This window comes from Leuresthes tenuis, unplaced genomic scaffold (assembly GCF_036924035.1).
Source record: "Leuresthes tenuis unplaced genomic scaffold, fLeuTen1.0.hap1 SCAF_3, whole genome shotgun sequence".
Classification (NCBI taxonomy): domain Eukaryota; kingdom Metazoa; phylum Chordata; class Actinopteri; order Atheriniformes; family Atherinopsidae; genus Leuresthes; species Leuresthes tenuis.
This window is the reverse complement of record NW_027325357.1, coordinates 5,465,466-5,478,702: the sequence shown is the minus strand read 5'-3', so window position 1 is coordinate 5,478,702 and position 13,237 is coordinate 5,465,466. Positions and strand designations below refer to the sequence as shown.

The 13,237-nt window shown below is 38.9% G+C and overlaps 2 protein-coding genes across 2 annotated transcripts; both read right to left on the bottom strand.

The window, feature by feature from the left end:
• Positions 1–575: 575 nt before the first annotated feature.
• hesx1 (HESX homeobox 1) lies at positions 576–4,233 on the bottom strand. Its single transcript, XM_072383080.1, has 4 exons — positions 3,827–4,233; positions 2,308–2,468; positions 1,994–2,095; positions 576–1,085 (listed from the first exon to the last, which is right to left on the bottom strand). The coding sequence occupies exons 1-4, from the start codon at positions 3,936–3,938 to the stop codon at positions 903–905; spliced, it is 558 nt and encodes a 185-aa protein (XP_072239181.1). The 5' UTR covers positions 3,939–4,233; the 3' UTR covers positions 576–902.
• A 3,580-nt stretch (positions 4,234–7,813) lies between these two features.
• On the bottom strand, positions 7,814–12,380 carry LOC140304070 (uncharacterized). Its single transcript, XM_072383079.1, has 10 exons — positions 12,278–12,380; positions 12,130–12,200; positions 11,914–12,049; positions 11,596–11,738; positions 11,357–11,493; positions 11,110–11,278; positions 10,426–10,519; positions 9,474–9,555; positions 8,978–9,051; positions 7,814–8,845 (listed from the first exon to the last, which is right to left on the bottom strand). Exons 1-10 carry the CDS (start codon positions 12,325–12,327, stop codon positions 8,392–8,394), a joined length of 1,410 nt encoding a protein of 469 aa, XP_072239180.1. The 5' UTR covers positions 12,328–12,380; the 3' UTR covers positions 7,814–8,391.
• Between the last annotated feature and the right edge of the window lie 857 nt (positions 12,381–13,237).

The following is a 13,237-nucleotide window of genomic DNA, read 5'->3' as shown; positions in this document are numbered from 1 at the left end:
AAGAGCTTCCATGCATACATATAAGGATTAAAGGTCAACAAATCTCTAACAGTGTGCTGGATGACATCATAAAAAAAACCAGTGACGATATGAGACGTTGAAATGTGGGAAAACATTTAAATAATCGAAAGAAAAACAATTAGCATATTCGTTCAAATATTGAGAATTTCCTGAAGCATAAAACATAAAAAAATCAACAAAAAAAAGAAAGATAAAAAAATTAAAGGTATCAAAAGCACATTTGATTCTAATATCACAACATGTGTGTGTATCACAACATACACACACAATGTGTGTGTATCCAATGTTAGGATTAATATGTAAAAATGTGTTCAGATTCTATTATTTCTAAAATAGGTAATATATCATTTGCCTATTCAAACATAACATCTTGAAAATGGGAAGTTTTATGGTGATATCAGTTGAATATAAAGGTTACCTTCTTCACAGGTCATCACTCCCCTCATTTTATCTACACTATTCCAAAAACTGTGACTGTTAAATCTGTAATTACATACGTGTAGTGAAAAGTAGAAATGATCCACAAAAACAGACATAAGTTTCAATAACTTCATTGGCTTTAATCAAAATTTTTTACAGTTCAGAAAGTTAAAACATAGACACATGCCGAAATATATCTTTACACAAAGAAACGTTTTACTTAAACTGATCCAGAGGGACATGTCAACAGAATCTGGTTGTCAAACTGTCAAACTATTGATAGTAAAAAAAAAGGTTTATGGCCTCAATATGTTCAACTTTGTTGTGTGAGCAACCTGTGATTTTCATTCGTCCCTATTTATTTTTTGGGGGAAGGAAAAGCAGCAAAAGATGATGAGAAACCGTCATGTTAATCCTTCACAAGATCAGAATCAGCACAGGTGGTAAAAATATTGAGTCCTTCATCTGCAACTCTCCACCACCTCAAACTTGAGCGGTGAAGCACGCTCCAGTTCCTGTTTGATCGTCATGTGACCCGTGACCTCGGTTCTGACTCCCAGGTCAGCCACGGCCGTCTGAACGAGCTGCAGTCGAGTCTCTCTGAGTGAACGCCTCAGTTTGGCTCGTCGGTTCTGAAACCAGATCTGAGAGAGACATAAAAGAGGAGCTACTGTGAACAGAGGTGCTAAAAACAATCCTTTGATTTCTTAAGATTCTCATTATCTAGTTGCTTTAATGGATCACTCCACATATTGTGCTCATGTAAAATAGTCAAACTATTTGGGGTCTTTTACAGTTTTACAGTTAAAGTTGTCTTTGCAGTATGTTCGAGTGCTATTTAATTTTTCCAAATACTGACGAAGGGGGTAAAGCAGATGTCAGTTTGGTGTATAAAAGCCCTCATGGTCCCCAGACCAAACCAGCATCACCTATAAGGTCTGTAAACAGCCTCTAAAGCAATAAATCTGTAGTTTAATTATAAAAGAAACTATTTCTATATGCCCTGACATCGAACAACCCCATATAAGGAAAGAATGCGATAAAGCTACATTTAGAAAATTAGAAAATCTTGTATTTCCCTAATAAAGACATGAAAAATGTATTATTATTTGCTTATACAGATAAAGCTTAAGTTTAACTGTGTCTCCACACATGTTTATGTCCACTTTCTATGTATTGCTGGTGTTCACTGGGCCACACATGCTTATATAGAGAAGGTGGGGATGGTGAAGGGAGCTAATCCATGGAATCTCCCAGTTGCGATCCTTAATGTTCGACTGCACTTTCATTCAGTCAGGGGTAGGAGTTAAAGCTCATAGTTAGTGGTGGAACTAATGTGATGTGCATGGTTCGGGGTACATCTTATAAAATACAAGGTTAGAAAGAAAGATCTCTGTGGTCACAGCTTACACATTTTAGTATCCATGTGCTGCTATTCCCGTCATGTCATGGCCGAACAGAATACAGCAGCCTTGGGCTAATTCTTGTTTTAGGTGAGGGATAGATGGAATAAACAGGTATAACAAGCAGGAAACTAAAAATATGTCTGAACCTGTATTCGGTCCTCATCCAGGTCGAGTCTCCCTGCCATCTGCTCTCTGAGCTGGATACCTGGGTAACAGTTGAACTGAAACACTGCCTCCAGTGCACTCACCTGCAGGACACACAAACACAAGGTGACATCTCATGGCAATTTTATTTATCAAGCGTTGGTAAATAAACTCATCAATCATGAGCTAAAAACATGAAAAAATAAGCAATGTATGACACATTAAAACATAAACATATTCTACATTTTGTAACATAACTGAATTTAGCTAAAATGGAACATTTTTGAGTTGATATATTAACGTATTGATCGATTACCTGGCTGTTGGTGAAGGCAGTGCGTGGTCTGCGTCCGATATACCAGTTTGATGTAGGTCTGGGTGAGTTCTGTTGCTGAGCATGATGGTGTTGCTGTTGTCGATGACAGAGTTGTTTAGAGCAGGTAATGTTTCCTCTTTTCTCTTGATCTGGTCCAAATTCTGGATTAATGTGAGAAAAATAATCAAAGATTAGAACACACTTTACACAGTTTCTTCAACGTTAGACTGAATTTTTTACAGTTCACAGTGGTTTTGCTAAGATTGTATAAACATGAGCCAATAAAAGAAACATGATCAACAACTGAATAAAGGCACATTTCATGTTTATTTTGAAGATGCATACATATACAAAATGTTGTGCTTTTATATGTTGGGTTTGTGTGACACTTGCCTCCAACAATCAGCTCAGTAGGAGTAAAGAGTAATGGGCAGAATTCCATAAAAAATGTTAGCATAGGTTGTAAATTATTTACTTTCCAGATCTTTTCATTTAGCCTGGGTGAAGGTTTGTCATCTCAGGCTGATCTTGTTCAATTTTTAGCTTTGATAAATGTAATTCAGCCAACAATATCCTTATCAGTTAATTGTAGTAGCCTCAGGCTATCAAACTTCTTCTTAAAAAAAAAGAAATAACCTCAAAATTCAGTCAGTAACACCTTCACAACTGATGTCAATATATCAGGCTGTGTTGGTAGGAGAATTTTACTTCTCTAAATCATAAAATAACAGCCTGATAACAATAAATTACTCATACTGACATTACTGAAACAAATTGTTAGGTCAAGTCAGTCAAAGCGAGTGCTACACACATGTCATAGTACTATTAGGTACTACAGTGGATCCTACAGAACCTACCAAGCAGCTTCTTCAATGAATGGTGTAAATATTAAAGAATAAAAGTAGAAGGCCTCCAGAGTGGAGGACGCCAATAAAGAAACTAGTGACACAAAACAAAGTTTAGAGCATTTATCTTCATCTTCTTTACCTGAGCAGCTGTTAAATGACATCAGTTATTTGTGCGAACAGAAAACACAAAGTAGCCAAACATGTTCCACTGATATCTGGCAGCTAGTGCTAAAACCAAAGATTAATCATAAAGCCTTTCAGGCAAATGATACTAATAGATACAACCAAAATGTAAACAATTGCACTATCTATGTCAACTAATTTGGGTAAAGTGGTAAATTCATGATGATAAATACTGAGCTAAGAAGTAATCTGATTACATAAGTGAGCCACAACTCTTTAACTTTAAAGTTGCAGTGCTGCACATAACGATGTGGTCACGTCATTTACAACATGAATTTCAACGCTGACCTGGTTACGTGTCAAATACATGTGAAATATAACAAGGCTCCTTTTTACACAAACAGGACTCCCATGTCATTCAAATTCAATTTAAAAAGTGTATCAAAAATGAGACAAACATATCAAAATGAGATAATCTGCGGGAGCTGGGAAAAGAGTGCCCATTGGTCCTCAGAAAAGTTTTAAAATTCAAAACCTGTGCTCCTCACCTGTCCACGGTCGGTGGAATTTCAGACAGCTTCCAGGCTTTTCCTGTTCCAAACCCAGGATCCGATCGATAGAAAACACCGGCTTGCTTTCTGCTGTCAGGCTGGATTCCATAATGGCTGATCATTAAACAGCGCCGAGAGCAGAGGGCCAAGAAGTTCCAACAAAAATAACCCAAATTAAAGTTGCTCTGACTTCACAGTGAGAAAAATAGTTCCACAACTCAAGCTGCTTTCAATAATGATCTCACTGCCACCGTTAAGTCCTTCACTTCGGCTGTGTGGTCTGAGAAAGACTGATAAGCTGAGCGGATGCTTTGGGCTGAGGAACATGCAAACCTGCAGGACAACAAGATGTTGACTGCTGGTTTAAATGGAGAGTGAAGGATTTACACTGGCTGCCAATTAGAACTAAGGAGTCTTTTTCCATGTGAATGAGGTCCCCTGAGGTTCCATACAGCAGCTAATCTCTGCTAATTGGGTGTGCTACTTAAAGACGGCATATTTAAATTTCTAGTTGAACAATCAGACCAAAACTCTTCCAAATAAATATAAAGAAAATAAACAAAAACAGATTGTGTTAAAGCATTTCTGTATATTAATGTGTATTTTCCCCCAGGTGAGATGCTGTGGGGAGAATGTGTGTGAGAGATTAGGACAAGAAGTCATTTAAAAAACTACCACCATGACAGAAGTACAAAGCAAAACTGCCTCCTTTTCTTCCGAGTTACTAAAGTAGAAAATCAGTTTAGTTTTCACTCAAAATACATCCAACCTCCTGTTACACATCTGTGACAGAGTTTAAACTAATAAGAATGATAATGACAATGATGGCAGTAATAATGATCCAGTGAGATCCACTAATGCTATTAGCCTAATCTGTAAGTGTTGTGATGCAGATGAAGCTCGTAGTTTCTGAAGCAGCAGGGAGGAAAACCTTTTCAGAACCAGATTAGCTCCTAATGAAGGCCTACGGCAGCTTTAAACCAACAGCACACTTGTTTATTTATCCTTCAATAAAAGGTGGGGTGGATGTGATGACTGCATGCAGAGAAGTCCGCCTAAACTCAGCTTCCCTGTTTAAGTTGGAGTGAAGCTTATCTTTGCATAAGAACTGAAAGCAAGCAGAAACAGCTTTCTGGGGTTTAACTAAGGTTAAAAGATGCAGAAACAAGTACATTAAATGCTCAATAGTTCAATGATTATCTCTTTGTGTACCTTTGTGTGTGTGTGCATGCATGTCTTTGTTCATAATAACATCATAAATCGTGTTTAGCATTTTCTTGACAGTTCATTTCGGGTTTATTTGCTGCATCTTTGTTACTGACAAACCAGGCCACTGATTCATGTTTATTTCAGGCATATATGTGAGATCAGGTTGACAGAAGTAAAAGCTGAAAACTTAGAGGGTTAAAGAGCGATGCCAATATATCTATAAACTTTAATAGCCCCCATGTGAGGGTTCTACACAGCATCTTAGCTGTTCTTTGGTATGTACTCATTTGGAGAGAGAGCTCAGATGTTGTTCCATTCCACCAGTTTGGGGGTCTTAGCCCCAGGTGTTGTCTTCACTTTCCACATCTTTTCTACAACCCTAATTCCAGAAAGATTGGGATGCTCTGTAAAGTGTAAATTAAAAACACATACGTTGATTTTCAAATCTCATAAGCCATTTTTCCCCCACAGAAAAACATAGAAAACATATTAAATGTTGAAGGTGCGGCATTTTGCATTGACTATTTCCTCATATACACCACATAATATCAAAAGATTCAGAGAAGAGGGAGCACATTACTCCCATTTTAGCCTCCCTCCACTGGCTGCCTGTGCATTTTAGAGTCCATTTTAAGATTCTTTTATTTGTTTTTAAATCTTTAAATGGTCTCACCCCACTTTACCTCTCTGAGCTGCTCCATCCTTATATTCCTGCCCGATGCCTCAGGTCAGCTGATCATCTGCTCCTGGAGGTACCGAGGGCTAAATGGAAGCTCAGAGGAGATAGAGCCTTTACCACTGCCGGTCCTAAACTATGGATCAACCTCCCGTTGCACGGTAGACAAGCCCCTTCACTGTCCATTTTTAAAACTCATCTTATAACCCATTTTTAGTCATTGGCTTTTAACCCAGCATGAGACTCTGTTTCTGTTTTATTGTTATTCACGTATAGCACTTTGTTTCAGCCACGGCTGGACTAAAGGGCTTTATAAATAAAGTTGAGTTGAGTTGAGAATGTGGAGACGTCTCATTGTGCCAGTGATAAGGCATTCTGTCCTGGAAATCACTGCATGGGTTCAGGGACACTTTCAGGGTTCATTGTCTGTTCACCATTCCATCCACAGATGCAGGTTAAAGCTCTATCATGCAAAAAAGAAGCCATATGTGAACATGATCCAGAAAAACTGCTGTCTTCTCTGGACCAAAGCTCATTCAAAAAGGACAGGGGTAAGGTAGAAAACTATTCTGTGGTCAGATGGATCAGAATTTTATATTCTTTTTTAGTAATCATGGACACTGCATCCTCCAGACTAAAGAGGAGAGGGGACACCCAGCTTTTTATCAGCTCTCAGTTCAAAAGCCCACAACTCTGATGGTGTCGGGCTGCATTAGTGCCTTTGGAACTGGAAACTTAAACATTTGGAAAGGCTCCATCAAGGCTGAAAGGTCTAGTCAGGTTTTAGAGCAGCATATGCTCCCATCCAGATGACATCTTTTCATGGGAAGGCCTTGCATATTTCAGTAAGACAATGTTAAACCACACACAGCATCTATTCCAACAACAAAGATTCATAGTGGAGGAGTTTAGGTGTTGGACTGACCTGCCTGCATACCTTTCGCAAACATTTCTAATACAACAAAGACGACCCGGGACTGCTGAGCAGCTGGAATCCTCTATCAGACAATGGGAGAACATTCCTCTCCCAAAGGTCCCAGATGTTTACAGGCTGTTGTGAAAAGAGGAGGGGATGCTACTCAGAGGTGAACATGGCCCTGTCCCAACTTTTTTTCGATGTGTTGCTGCCATCAAATTCAAGATGACCTAATATTTTACATGATACAGAAAATGTTTCACTTTCAACATTTGGTCTGTTTTCTGTGTTCAACTGTGAATAAAAAATGGCTTTAATAGATTTGTAAATGATTGCTTTCTGTTTGACATTTTACACACATTTTACCTGTGATAGACTGCCGACCTGTCCAGGGTGTACTCTCCTCTCGCCCAGTGGCAGCTGGGATAGGCTCCAGGCTCCAGCCCCCCCGCGACTCTGAGTTTGATGAAGCGGGTACAGAAGATGGATGAATGGATTTAACACAACATACCACCTTTCTTTGGAACTGGGGTTGTACGTCCTCTATCATTCCTGAGGTGGCTATTGTAGTGTAGTGATCCCTCCCATTCAGGACAAGCTCCATGACTCACCGTTGGTGATCCAGAACATGCTAATGAGAAGTTGAGTACTGGAACAAGACATGCATGGCCTGAACAGAGAACATATCTATATCTATATATCTATATCTATATATCCTCCCATTATCAGCTTACTATGGATCATGGACAGATCCTACCACTGGCCAGAAAAGGCAGACGCCTGGAAGACAGCATAGAGGTTCTGATCACAGTCGCACCAGAAAAGACACAAAACACTAAAGTAACTGACACATAAGGCCATGGGTGTTACTTTTTTTTCTGGAAATATTACCCTTTGCTGCATGCCATCCCTTATTCTCTTTCTACCTGCTTTCTCATCCAGCTACTTTCAAATTAAGGTCACTTGAGCCCAAAAAACCTTCAGATAAAAACATTGTACAGTGCACTACATTTTATTTATTGATGGAATCACAACACCTGCAAAACTACCAACATCTTAGTCCACACCTATTCTCGGACTTGGTCTTCATTTTCATCTCAACTGGACACCTGGTAAAGTTTTGTGACAACACGAGGAGAACCTTGAAGGCCCTAATTTTTCAGAAAAAACATCGCCAACTTGGCTGTTTCAACTGGACTGAATCCACTTTTATTTGAGCTACCTACAGCAAAGGAAATGTGTAACTCATCCAACAAATATCAATTTTTTTTTTTACTTTTACAGCTGATGAGTGATGAATGCAACATCCTGGAGGAAGTTAACAGTCTCAGAACAAAAGCAAAGAGGAAATAACTTAAAAACCACTTCTGCATCCCAGCTGATTGTTGCTGCTTGTTTCAGTTGTAAAATTCAGCCAGTGTCCTATTAAAACTGTCCTCTTATGATGGCTCTACTACTGGCTGGTAAAATGAGACTCTGATAAAAAGAGATTTAAGTCACACTTCAAGCTTCAGCATTACTCAGCTCATATACCGTCCTTCATACAGCTTGGGAGCTGTGTGAGATTACTGGCATTCCAGAGAAAAAAGAAGTTCTAAAGGAATTCAGTGAACGATTCCTCTTGATGCTTTTTCAAAAATGTTCCTTGTCTGTTCTCAAAAAGCAAATCACTGGCTACGCAACTAGATTTCGATGCGCCTGGTAGTCGTCCACAGTTGTGACTGCAATGACTGCATCAGAGCTCTCACAGCCAGCTTCAAATCAGGACACAAGATCACGGGAAGTAGTTGTGTCGGTGCCACAACAGACAGGAGACAAAGTGGAGTCCTCTGCATGTGAAAGTCTCCCAGAGTCTGGATTGAAAGACTGATATGACATGTCTATTGTCATTAGAGAAGAAGCAGCTTTTGGTAAAATAACCTGCTGTGTAGAAACCAGACAAGCTGGTACCTGTTGACCACAAGTGTTTCTGTCAATGACGTAGTATGAAGAGTCACACTCCTTTGGGCAGATGAGAGAGGAATACGATGCGTTATCAAAACAGAGGAATTCAGGAGGACTGTGCGAGAGACTGGCTGCAACTTCAAAAGGAAACTGACTGTTCCCCGCGGTTTCCCTGATGGCATCCTTAGCTGCAGCATTTATGTCTGCAGAACTGAATGAGAATGATGTCACGCCGATTTCACTGCCTGAGTCTGTCAGGGGCATCTCCAATCTGAATACAGAGGAGGGAAAACAATAAATTTGCTCCACACAAACATGTACTAATACCTGTTGAATCCTCAAAAGATTATTATCCAAAAATCATTCAAAATCAAGAAGAAAACTAACTCCAAGTTGTACTAACCTCGATTCACAGTCTTTTTGGACCATAGGAACGATGATGACGTCGCTGACATCGATTTCTGATGGTTTTAAAAGCTGCAAGAAGGAGAATAATTACAATGTTCAGGTCTAAAAAAAGAAAACATTACAAAAAAAGTTTAAAAAAATTGTGAGAAGATCGCTGCAGGAAGAATTAAAATAAAGACTGTTCTCCATCTCGAGGGATGAGATGTATAAACGATGCAAATGCCTATTCCTAGACCGCGCTAACCAATATTATTTGTGCAATTTATGGACAATTAAAAAAATAAAGTAAAACAATTTCACAGGATGCATGCTTTAATTATATATTGGACACAAAACTGAGACCATTTCTTTTTCTCTACTTCAATGATGTGGCAAAATCATGCTTCTTCTTCTCTGCTGCTTGATTGATATACACACTCCTACTTCTGTGCACACACACACTTTTACTGAAACTACACAGACTTCTATGCATCTGGCCCAAACTGTCTCACCTCTTGTCTTCTTACTGGACGTGAATCCAGAAATTCTGGGACTGGACATTTGGCAACTCTGTCACACCACTTGGCTTTGACCCTAAAGTCAGATCACAAATAGATAAACAGAGAGGACTTTAAAAGGAAACTCCGGTATTTTTAAACCTAGACCTTATTTCTGGCATGAAATACGTTCATCGACTCACCGAGAACAGTTTGGTGAAAGTCGGCATCCTTCGGAAGATATTTAGATTCAATACTTTAAGAAGAATGAACGCGTACTATTGCACTGTTAGCTCATAGCTGCTGTGTTGTTGTTATTGGCGGCTATAGGGGGGCTTATAGAGGGCTTTCTACTGGGATGATGTCATCGACGCCCGCCGCTGGAGCACAACTCATTCGCTCCGGTAAGGACATCCATCGTACTCGAAGTTGTCGTCCACGTCGTCAAAATCTGATAAATATCCTGCCATGTAGCACAAAACTATCAGTAGCAAACTACGTGTGAATTTAGCCGACTGTCACAGAGCACGGAGTAAATAAGCTGTGCCGCGGCGTCGCCCGTCGATGACGTCATCCCAGTAGACGAATGTGTAGAAAGCCCTCTATAAGCCCCCCGATAGCCCCCAATAACAACAACACAGCAGCTATGAGCTAACAGAGCTATAGTACACGTTCATTCATTCATTCTTCTTAAAGTATTGGTGAAATAAAGACAGATAATGCCTTATTTAGAGGCTGCATCGTCTAAGCCCCGTTCACTCCGTTATATGGATCTCCAGTTATCTAAATATCTTCTGAAGGACGCCGACTTTCACCAAACTGTTCTCGGTGAGTCGATGAACGTATTTCATGCCAGAAATAAGGTCTGGTTTAAAAATACCAGAGTTCCCCTTTAATGTACTGAGAGAAATCAGCCTTTTACTTGGAAACATGGGACAGCAATAATGTGCGTCTGCCCTATACTTACTTTTTATAACAACCAAAGGCAGCACCGGTGACGATGACAGCAGCAAAACTGAGGCTGACAATAACGGCAATGTGAACATCATTAGGGTCGGCAGCTGTGAAGTAAGATTAAACGTTTTATTCAAACTTTAACAGTTGATAGTTGATAAATGAGCAGCTCACAAGCTCTCTGTGTGAAGTTTTTAAATGTTAAATGTCTTGAATTCAGTACCATTATTTCACAAACCTAATGAGTACTATTACCTCAAACTTGATGCTCAAATATCAGACTTTTGTTATTTTAATTTTAGACTAACTATTTAACAATTTAACAGTGATATCAGTCATTTATTTGAAAATAAAAAGTTATTCCCTGTATATTGTCCCTCTTAACTATCAGTTGGTAACCAATGCTTGTTTTATTGTTAGCCCACTAGTACACAATACTTCCACTGTACTTTGTGTAAAGAAATGTTGAAATGCATATTTCCACACATCTTTGAACCATGTTGCAACACTATGGTTATCACTACTTTAAACCTCTCTAAAAAACAACTCCTTTACAACCACAAAACAGAAATGCAAAGCATACTGCTTAAAATTGTTAGCTTTGATGTTAGCTGTAATGTTATATCCTCATTTGTAAGTCGTTTTGGATAAAAGCTTCTGCTAAATGCATAAACATAAATACAAAGTCAACACTCACGGGTTGTAAACTCCCGCTCGTCACTGCTGTCACTGAGCCTGCTACCCTGTTCTGTTCGACCTCTCACACTGACCACATATGTTGTACCTGGCTCCAGGTCTTTACCCGGTATTTCGTAATAGTAGAGCCCTTCAACTGTGACCGGAGTGATATTTTGATGCTTTTGTGCCTTGAAATGGAGAAAACAGTTTCAGTTTCATCTTTACAACTTCTAAATAACTGATGAATGCCATTCACAGACATTTACCTGTCTGTCTCCTTTTTTATAGTAAGTCACCTCAGCAGCGTGTGCATCACTATTACAGCTCTCGCCTGACCTCCATTTGACTTCAAGATTTCCATTGGATTCCCTCAGTGAGATAATTGTTGGAGTTTGTGGCTTTACTGAACAATGAAGACAAGAAATGTCAAGAAAACATTTATTAAACTCCATCTGATTGGTTTCTGGAGGCTGTAGATTGTGGACTTTAACATAAATCAACTTACAGTCTAATGTGGTTTGGATTTCTTTGTACTGCATGACTTTGCCTCTTTTCCTGACAGTTGCACTATGAGTGTCCCCTCTGACAAAGCTGATTTGAACAGAGCAACAGCACAATCCAGAGTGACAGCTCTGTAATTTACAATCCCTGTGGAAAGCCAGTCAGTTACATTTCCTCACACTGTTCTGGAGGACATTTGCAACACTTGATGCAGAGTTTTACGTTTATAAATCATGATAAACATTATCTTTATGGCATAATCTTAATTTCTGACAAAACTATAATTTAGAAGTAGAGTCCCTGTGGGTAACAAACAACTCACGAGTCTCCTTTTTTAAAGTGGTCCCTCACAGTCAGACTGTAGTCGCTGCAGTTTTGCTCCTGTGGCTGAAAGTGGCAAAACATATCTTCACACCCGAAGTAACAGTCAAGATGTAGATCAGTCTTGTTGTCAGAAGCTGCGTAAAACAGACATTGAAGTTATTTTTCAGTCCAACTAACAATATTCCAATTAATTCACGGTGCGTCAATGACGTACCTGATGAAGCTGATATGCTTCCATATGAAAAAAGCAGCATCAAAAACACCCAATAAGGAAGCGACCTGAAACTAAACAAATTCCCTATTTCTTTAAATTCAATGCAGGAAAAAAAAATAAAACTACAACATTGGTCTGGGAATCTTACCCCTTCAGCTCCATTTCTTCAGATGCAGTGAGTGTAAACAAACAGACCATCTTTCGTCGCGGGCGTTCCCGCGTACTGAAAGTGTTGCGCCATATTTCGTGGAAAGACGAAAACGAAAAAACAGCAGCGTCTTTGGAGAATACAGTAGTGGTGCAGTGGTGCGCCGCTGCAGCCGGCAGATCAAGTCGTGCGCGTTTCTCAAGTCGGTACTTAGAAATTTCGAGTCGGAAGAACCAACTCCCGAGGACTCAGTTCGGTTATTCTGCATCTGAGCCAGTAGCGTTGCTGTAAGGAGAACTAAAACTGTCTGAAATTAATAATATATATATATATATATATATATATATATATATATAAATGACTAATAAATACGTTTTTATTAAAATAAATGCTACTAGAATAAATAACAAAAATAGTTTATGCTGAATTAACTGAATATTATGTTAAAAACTGCATTCATATAAGCTTGAGTTATTTTTTTATTCATTTACTTTGTCACTCAGTTTTAAATTTTATTTCTTATTTTAACTGGAATTTATTAATTTGATTACCGTATTTATTTCTTCTTTTTTCTATTACTTATTAATTTATTATTTTGTATACATTTCTTTTCCAACTGATTTTATTTATAGATGTATTTACTTCTCAGTTATTTCCCCAAGCCCATTTAATTCCATGTTTTCTTTTTTTTTTACCACTCCAAAAACGTCTAAGCTATATTTTGAATAGACTTCAATAAAATAAAATAAATAAAAATCAACATCATATTAGAAGCTTAAAACAACTACATTAATAAACAATTGAATACTTTTCTCCGTTTTCTCCTCTGCCATCTTTCCATCGTCTGGAGTGCAGTGCCCTCTGGGATACGAGGCTGCCAGTCCACATATGGACACATATACACAGACGCCTCATTGAGCAGCTTGGGCCGCTGCTGCGTTATCTCAGCTAGTCCGCCAT

Excerpts from the sequence above, each read along its gene's own strand:
- hesx1 (XM_072383080.1), bottom strand. The coding sequence starts at position 3,938 with ATGGAATCCAGCCTGACAGCAGAAAGCAAGCCGGTGTTTTCTATCGAT. Across the intron at positions 2,469-3,826 it reads ATTCCACCGACCGTGGACAG|AATTTGGACCAGATCAAGAG; the intron begins GTGAGGAGCACA and ends ACATTAATCCAG. Across the intron at positions 1,086-1,993 it reads TGGATGAGGACCGAATACAG|ATCTGGTTTCAGAACCGACG; the intron begins GTTCAGACATAT and ends TGTCTCTCTCAG.
- LOC140304070 (XM_072383079.1), bottom strand. The coding sequence starts at position 12,327 with ATGGTCTGTTTGTTTACACTCACTGCATCTGAAGAAATGGAGCTGAAG. Across the intron at positions 11,494-11,595 it reads AATCCAAACCACATTAGACT|TAAAGCCACAAACTCCAACA; the intron begins GTAAGTTGATTT and ends TTCATTGTTCAG. Across the intron at positions 9,556-10,425 it reads GCCTTTGGTTGTTATAAAAA|GGTCAAAGCCAAGTGGTGTG; the intron begins GTAAGTATAGGG and ends ATCTGACTTTAG.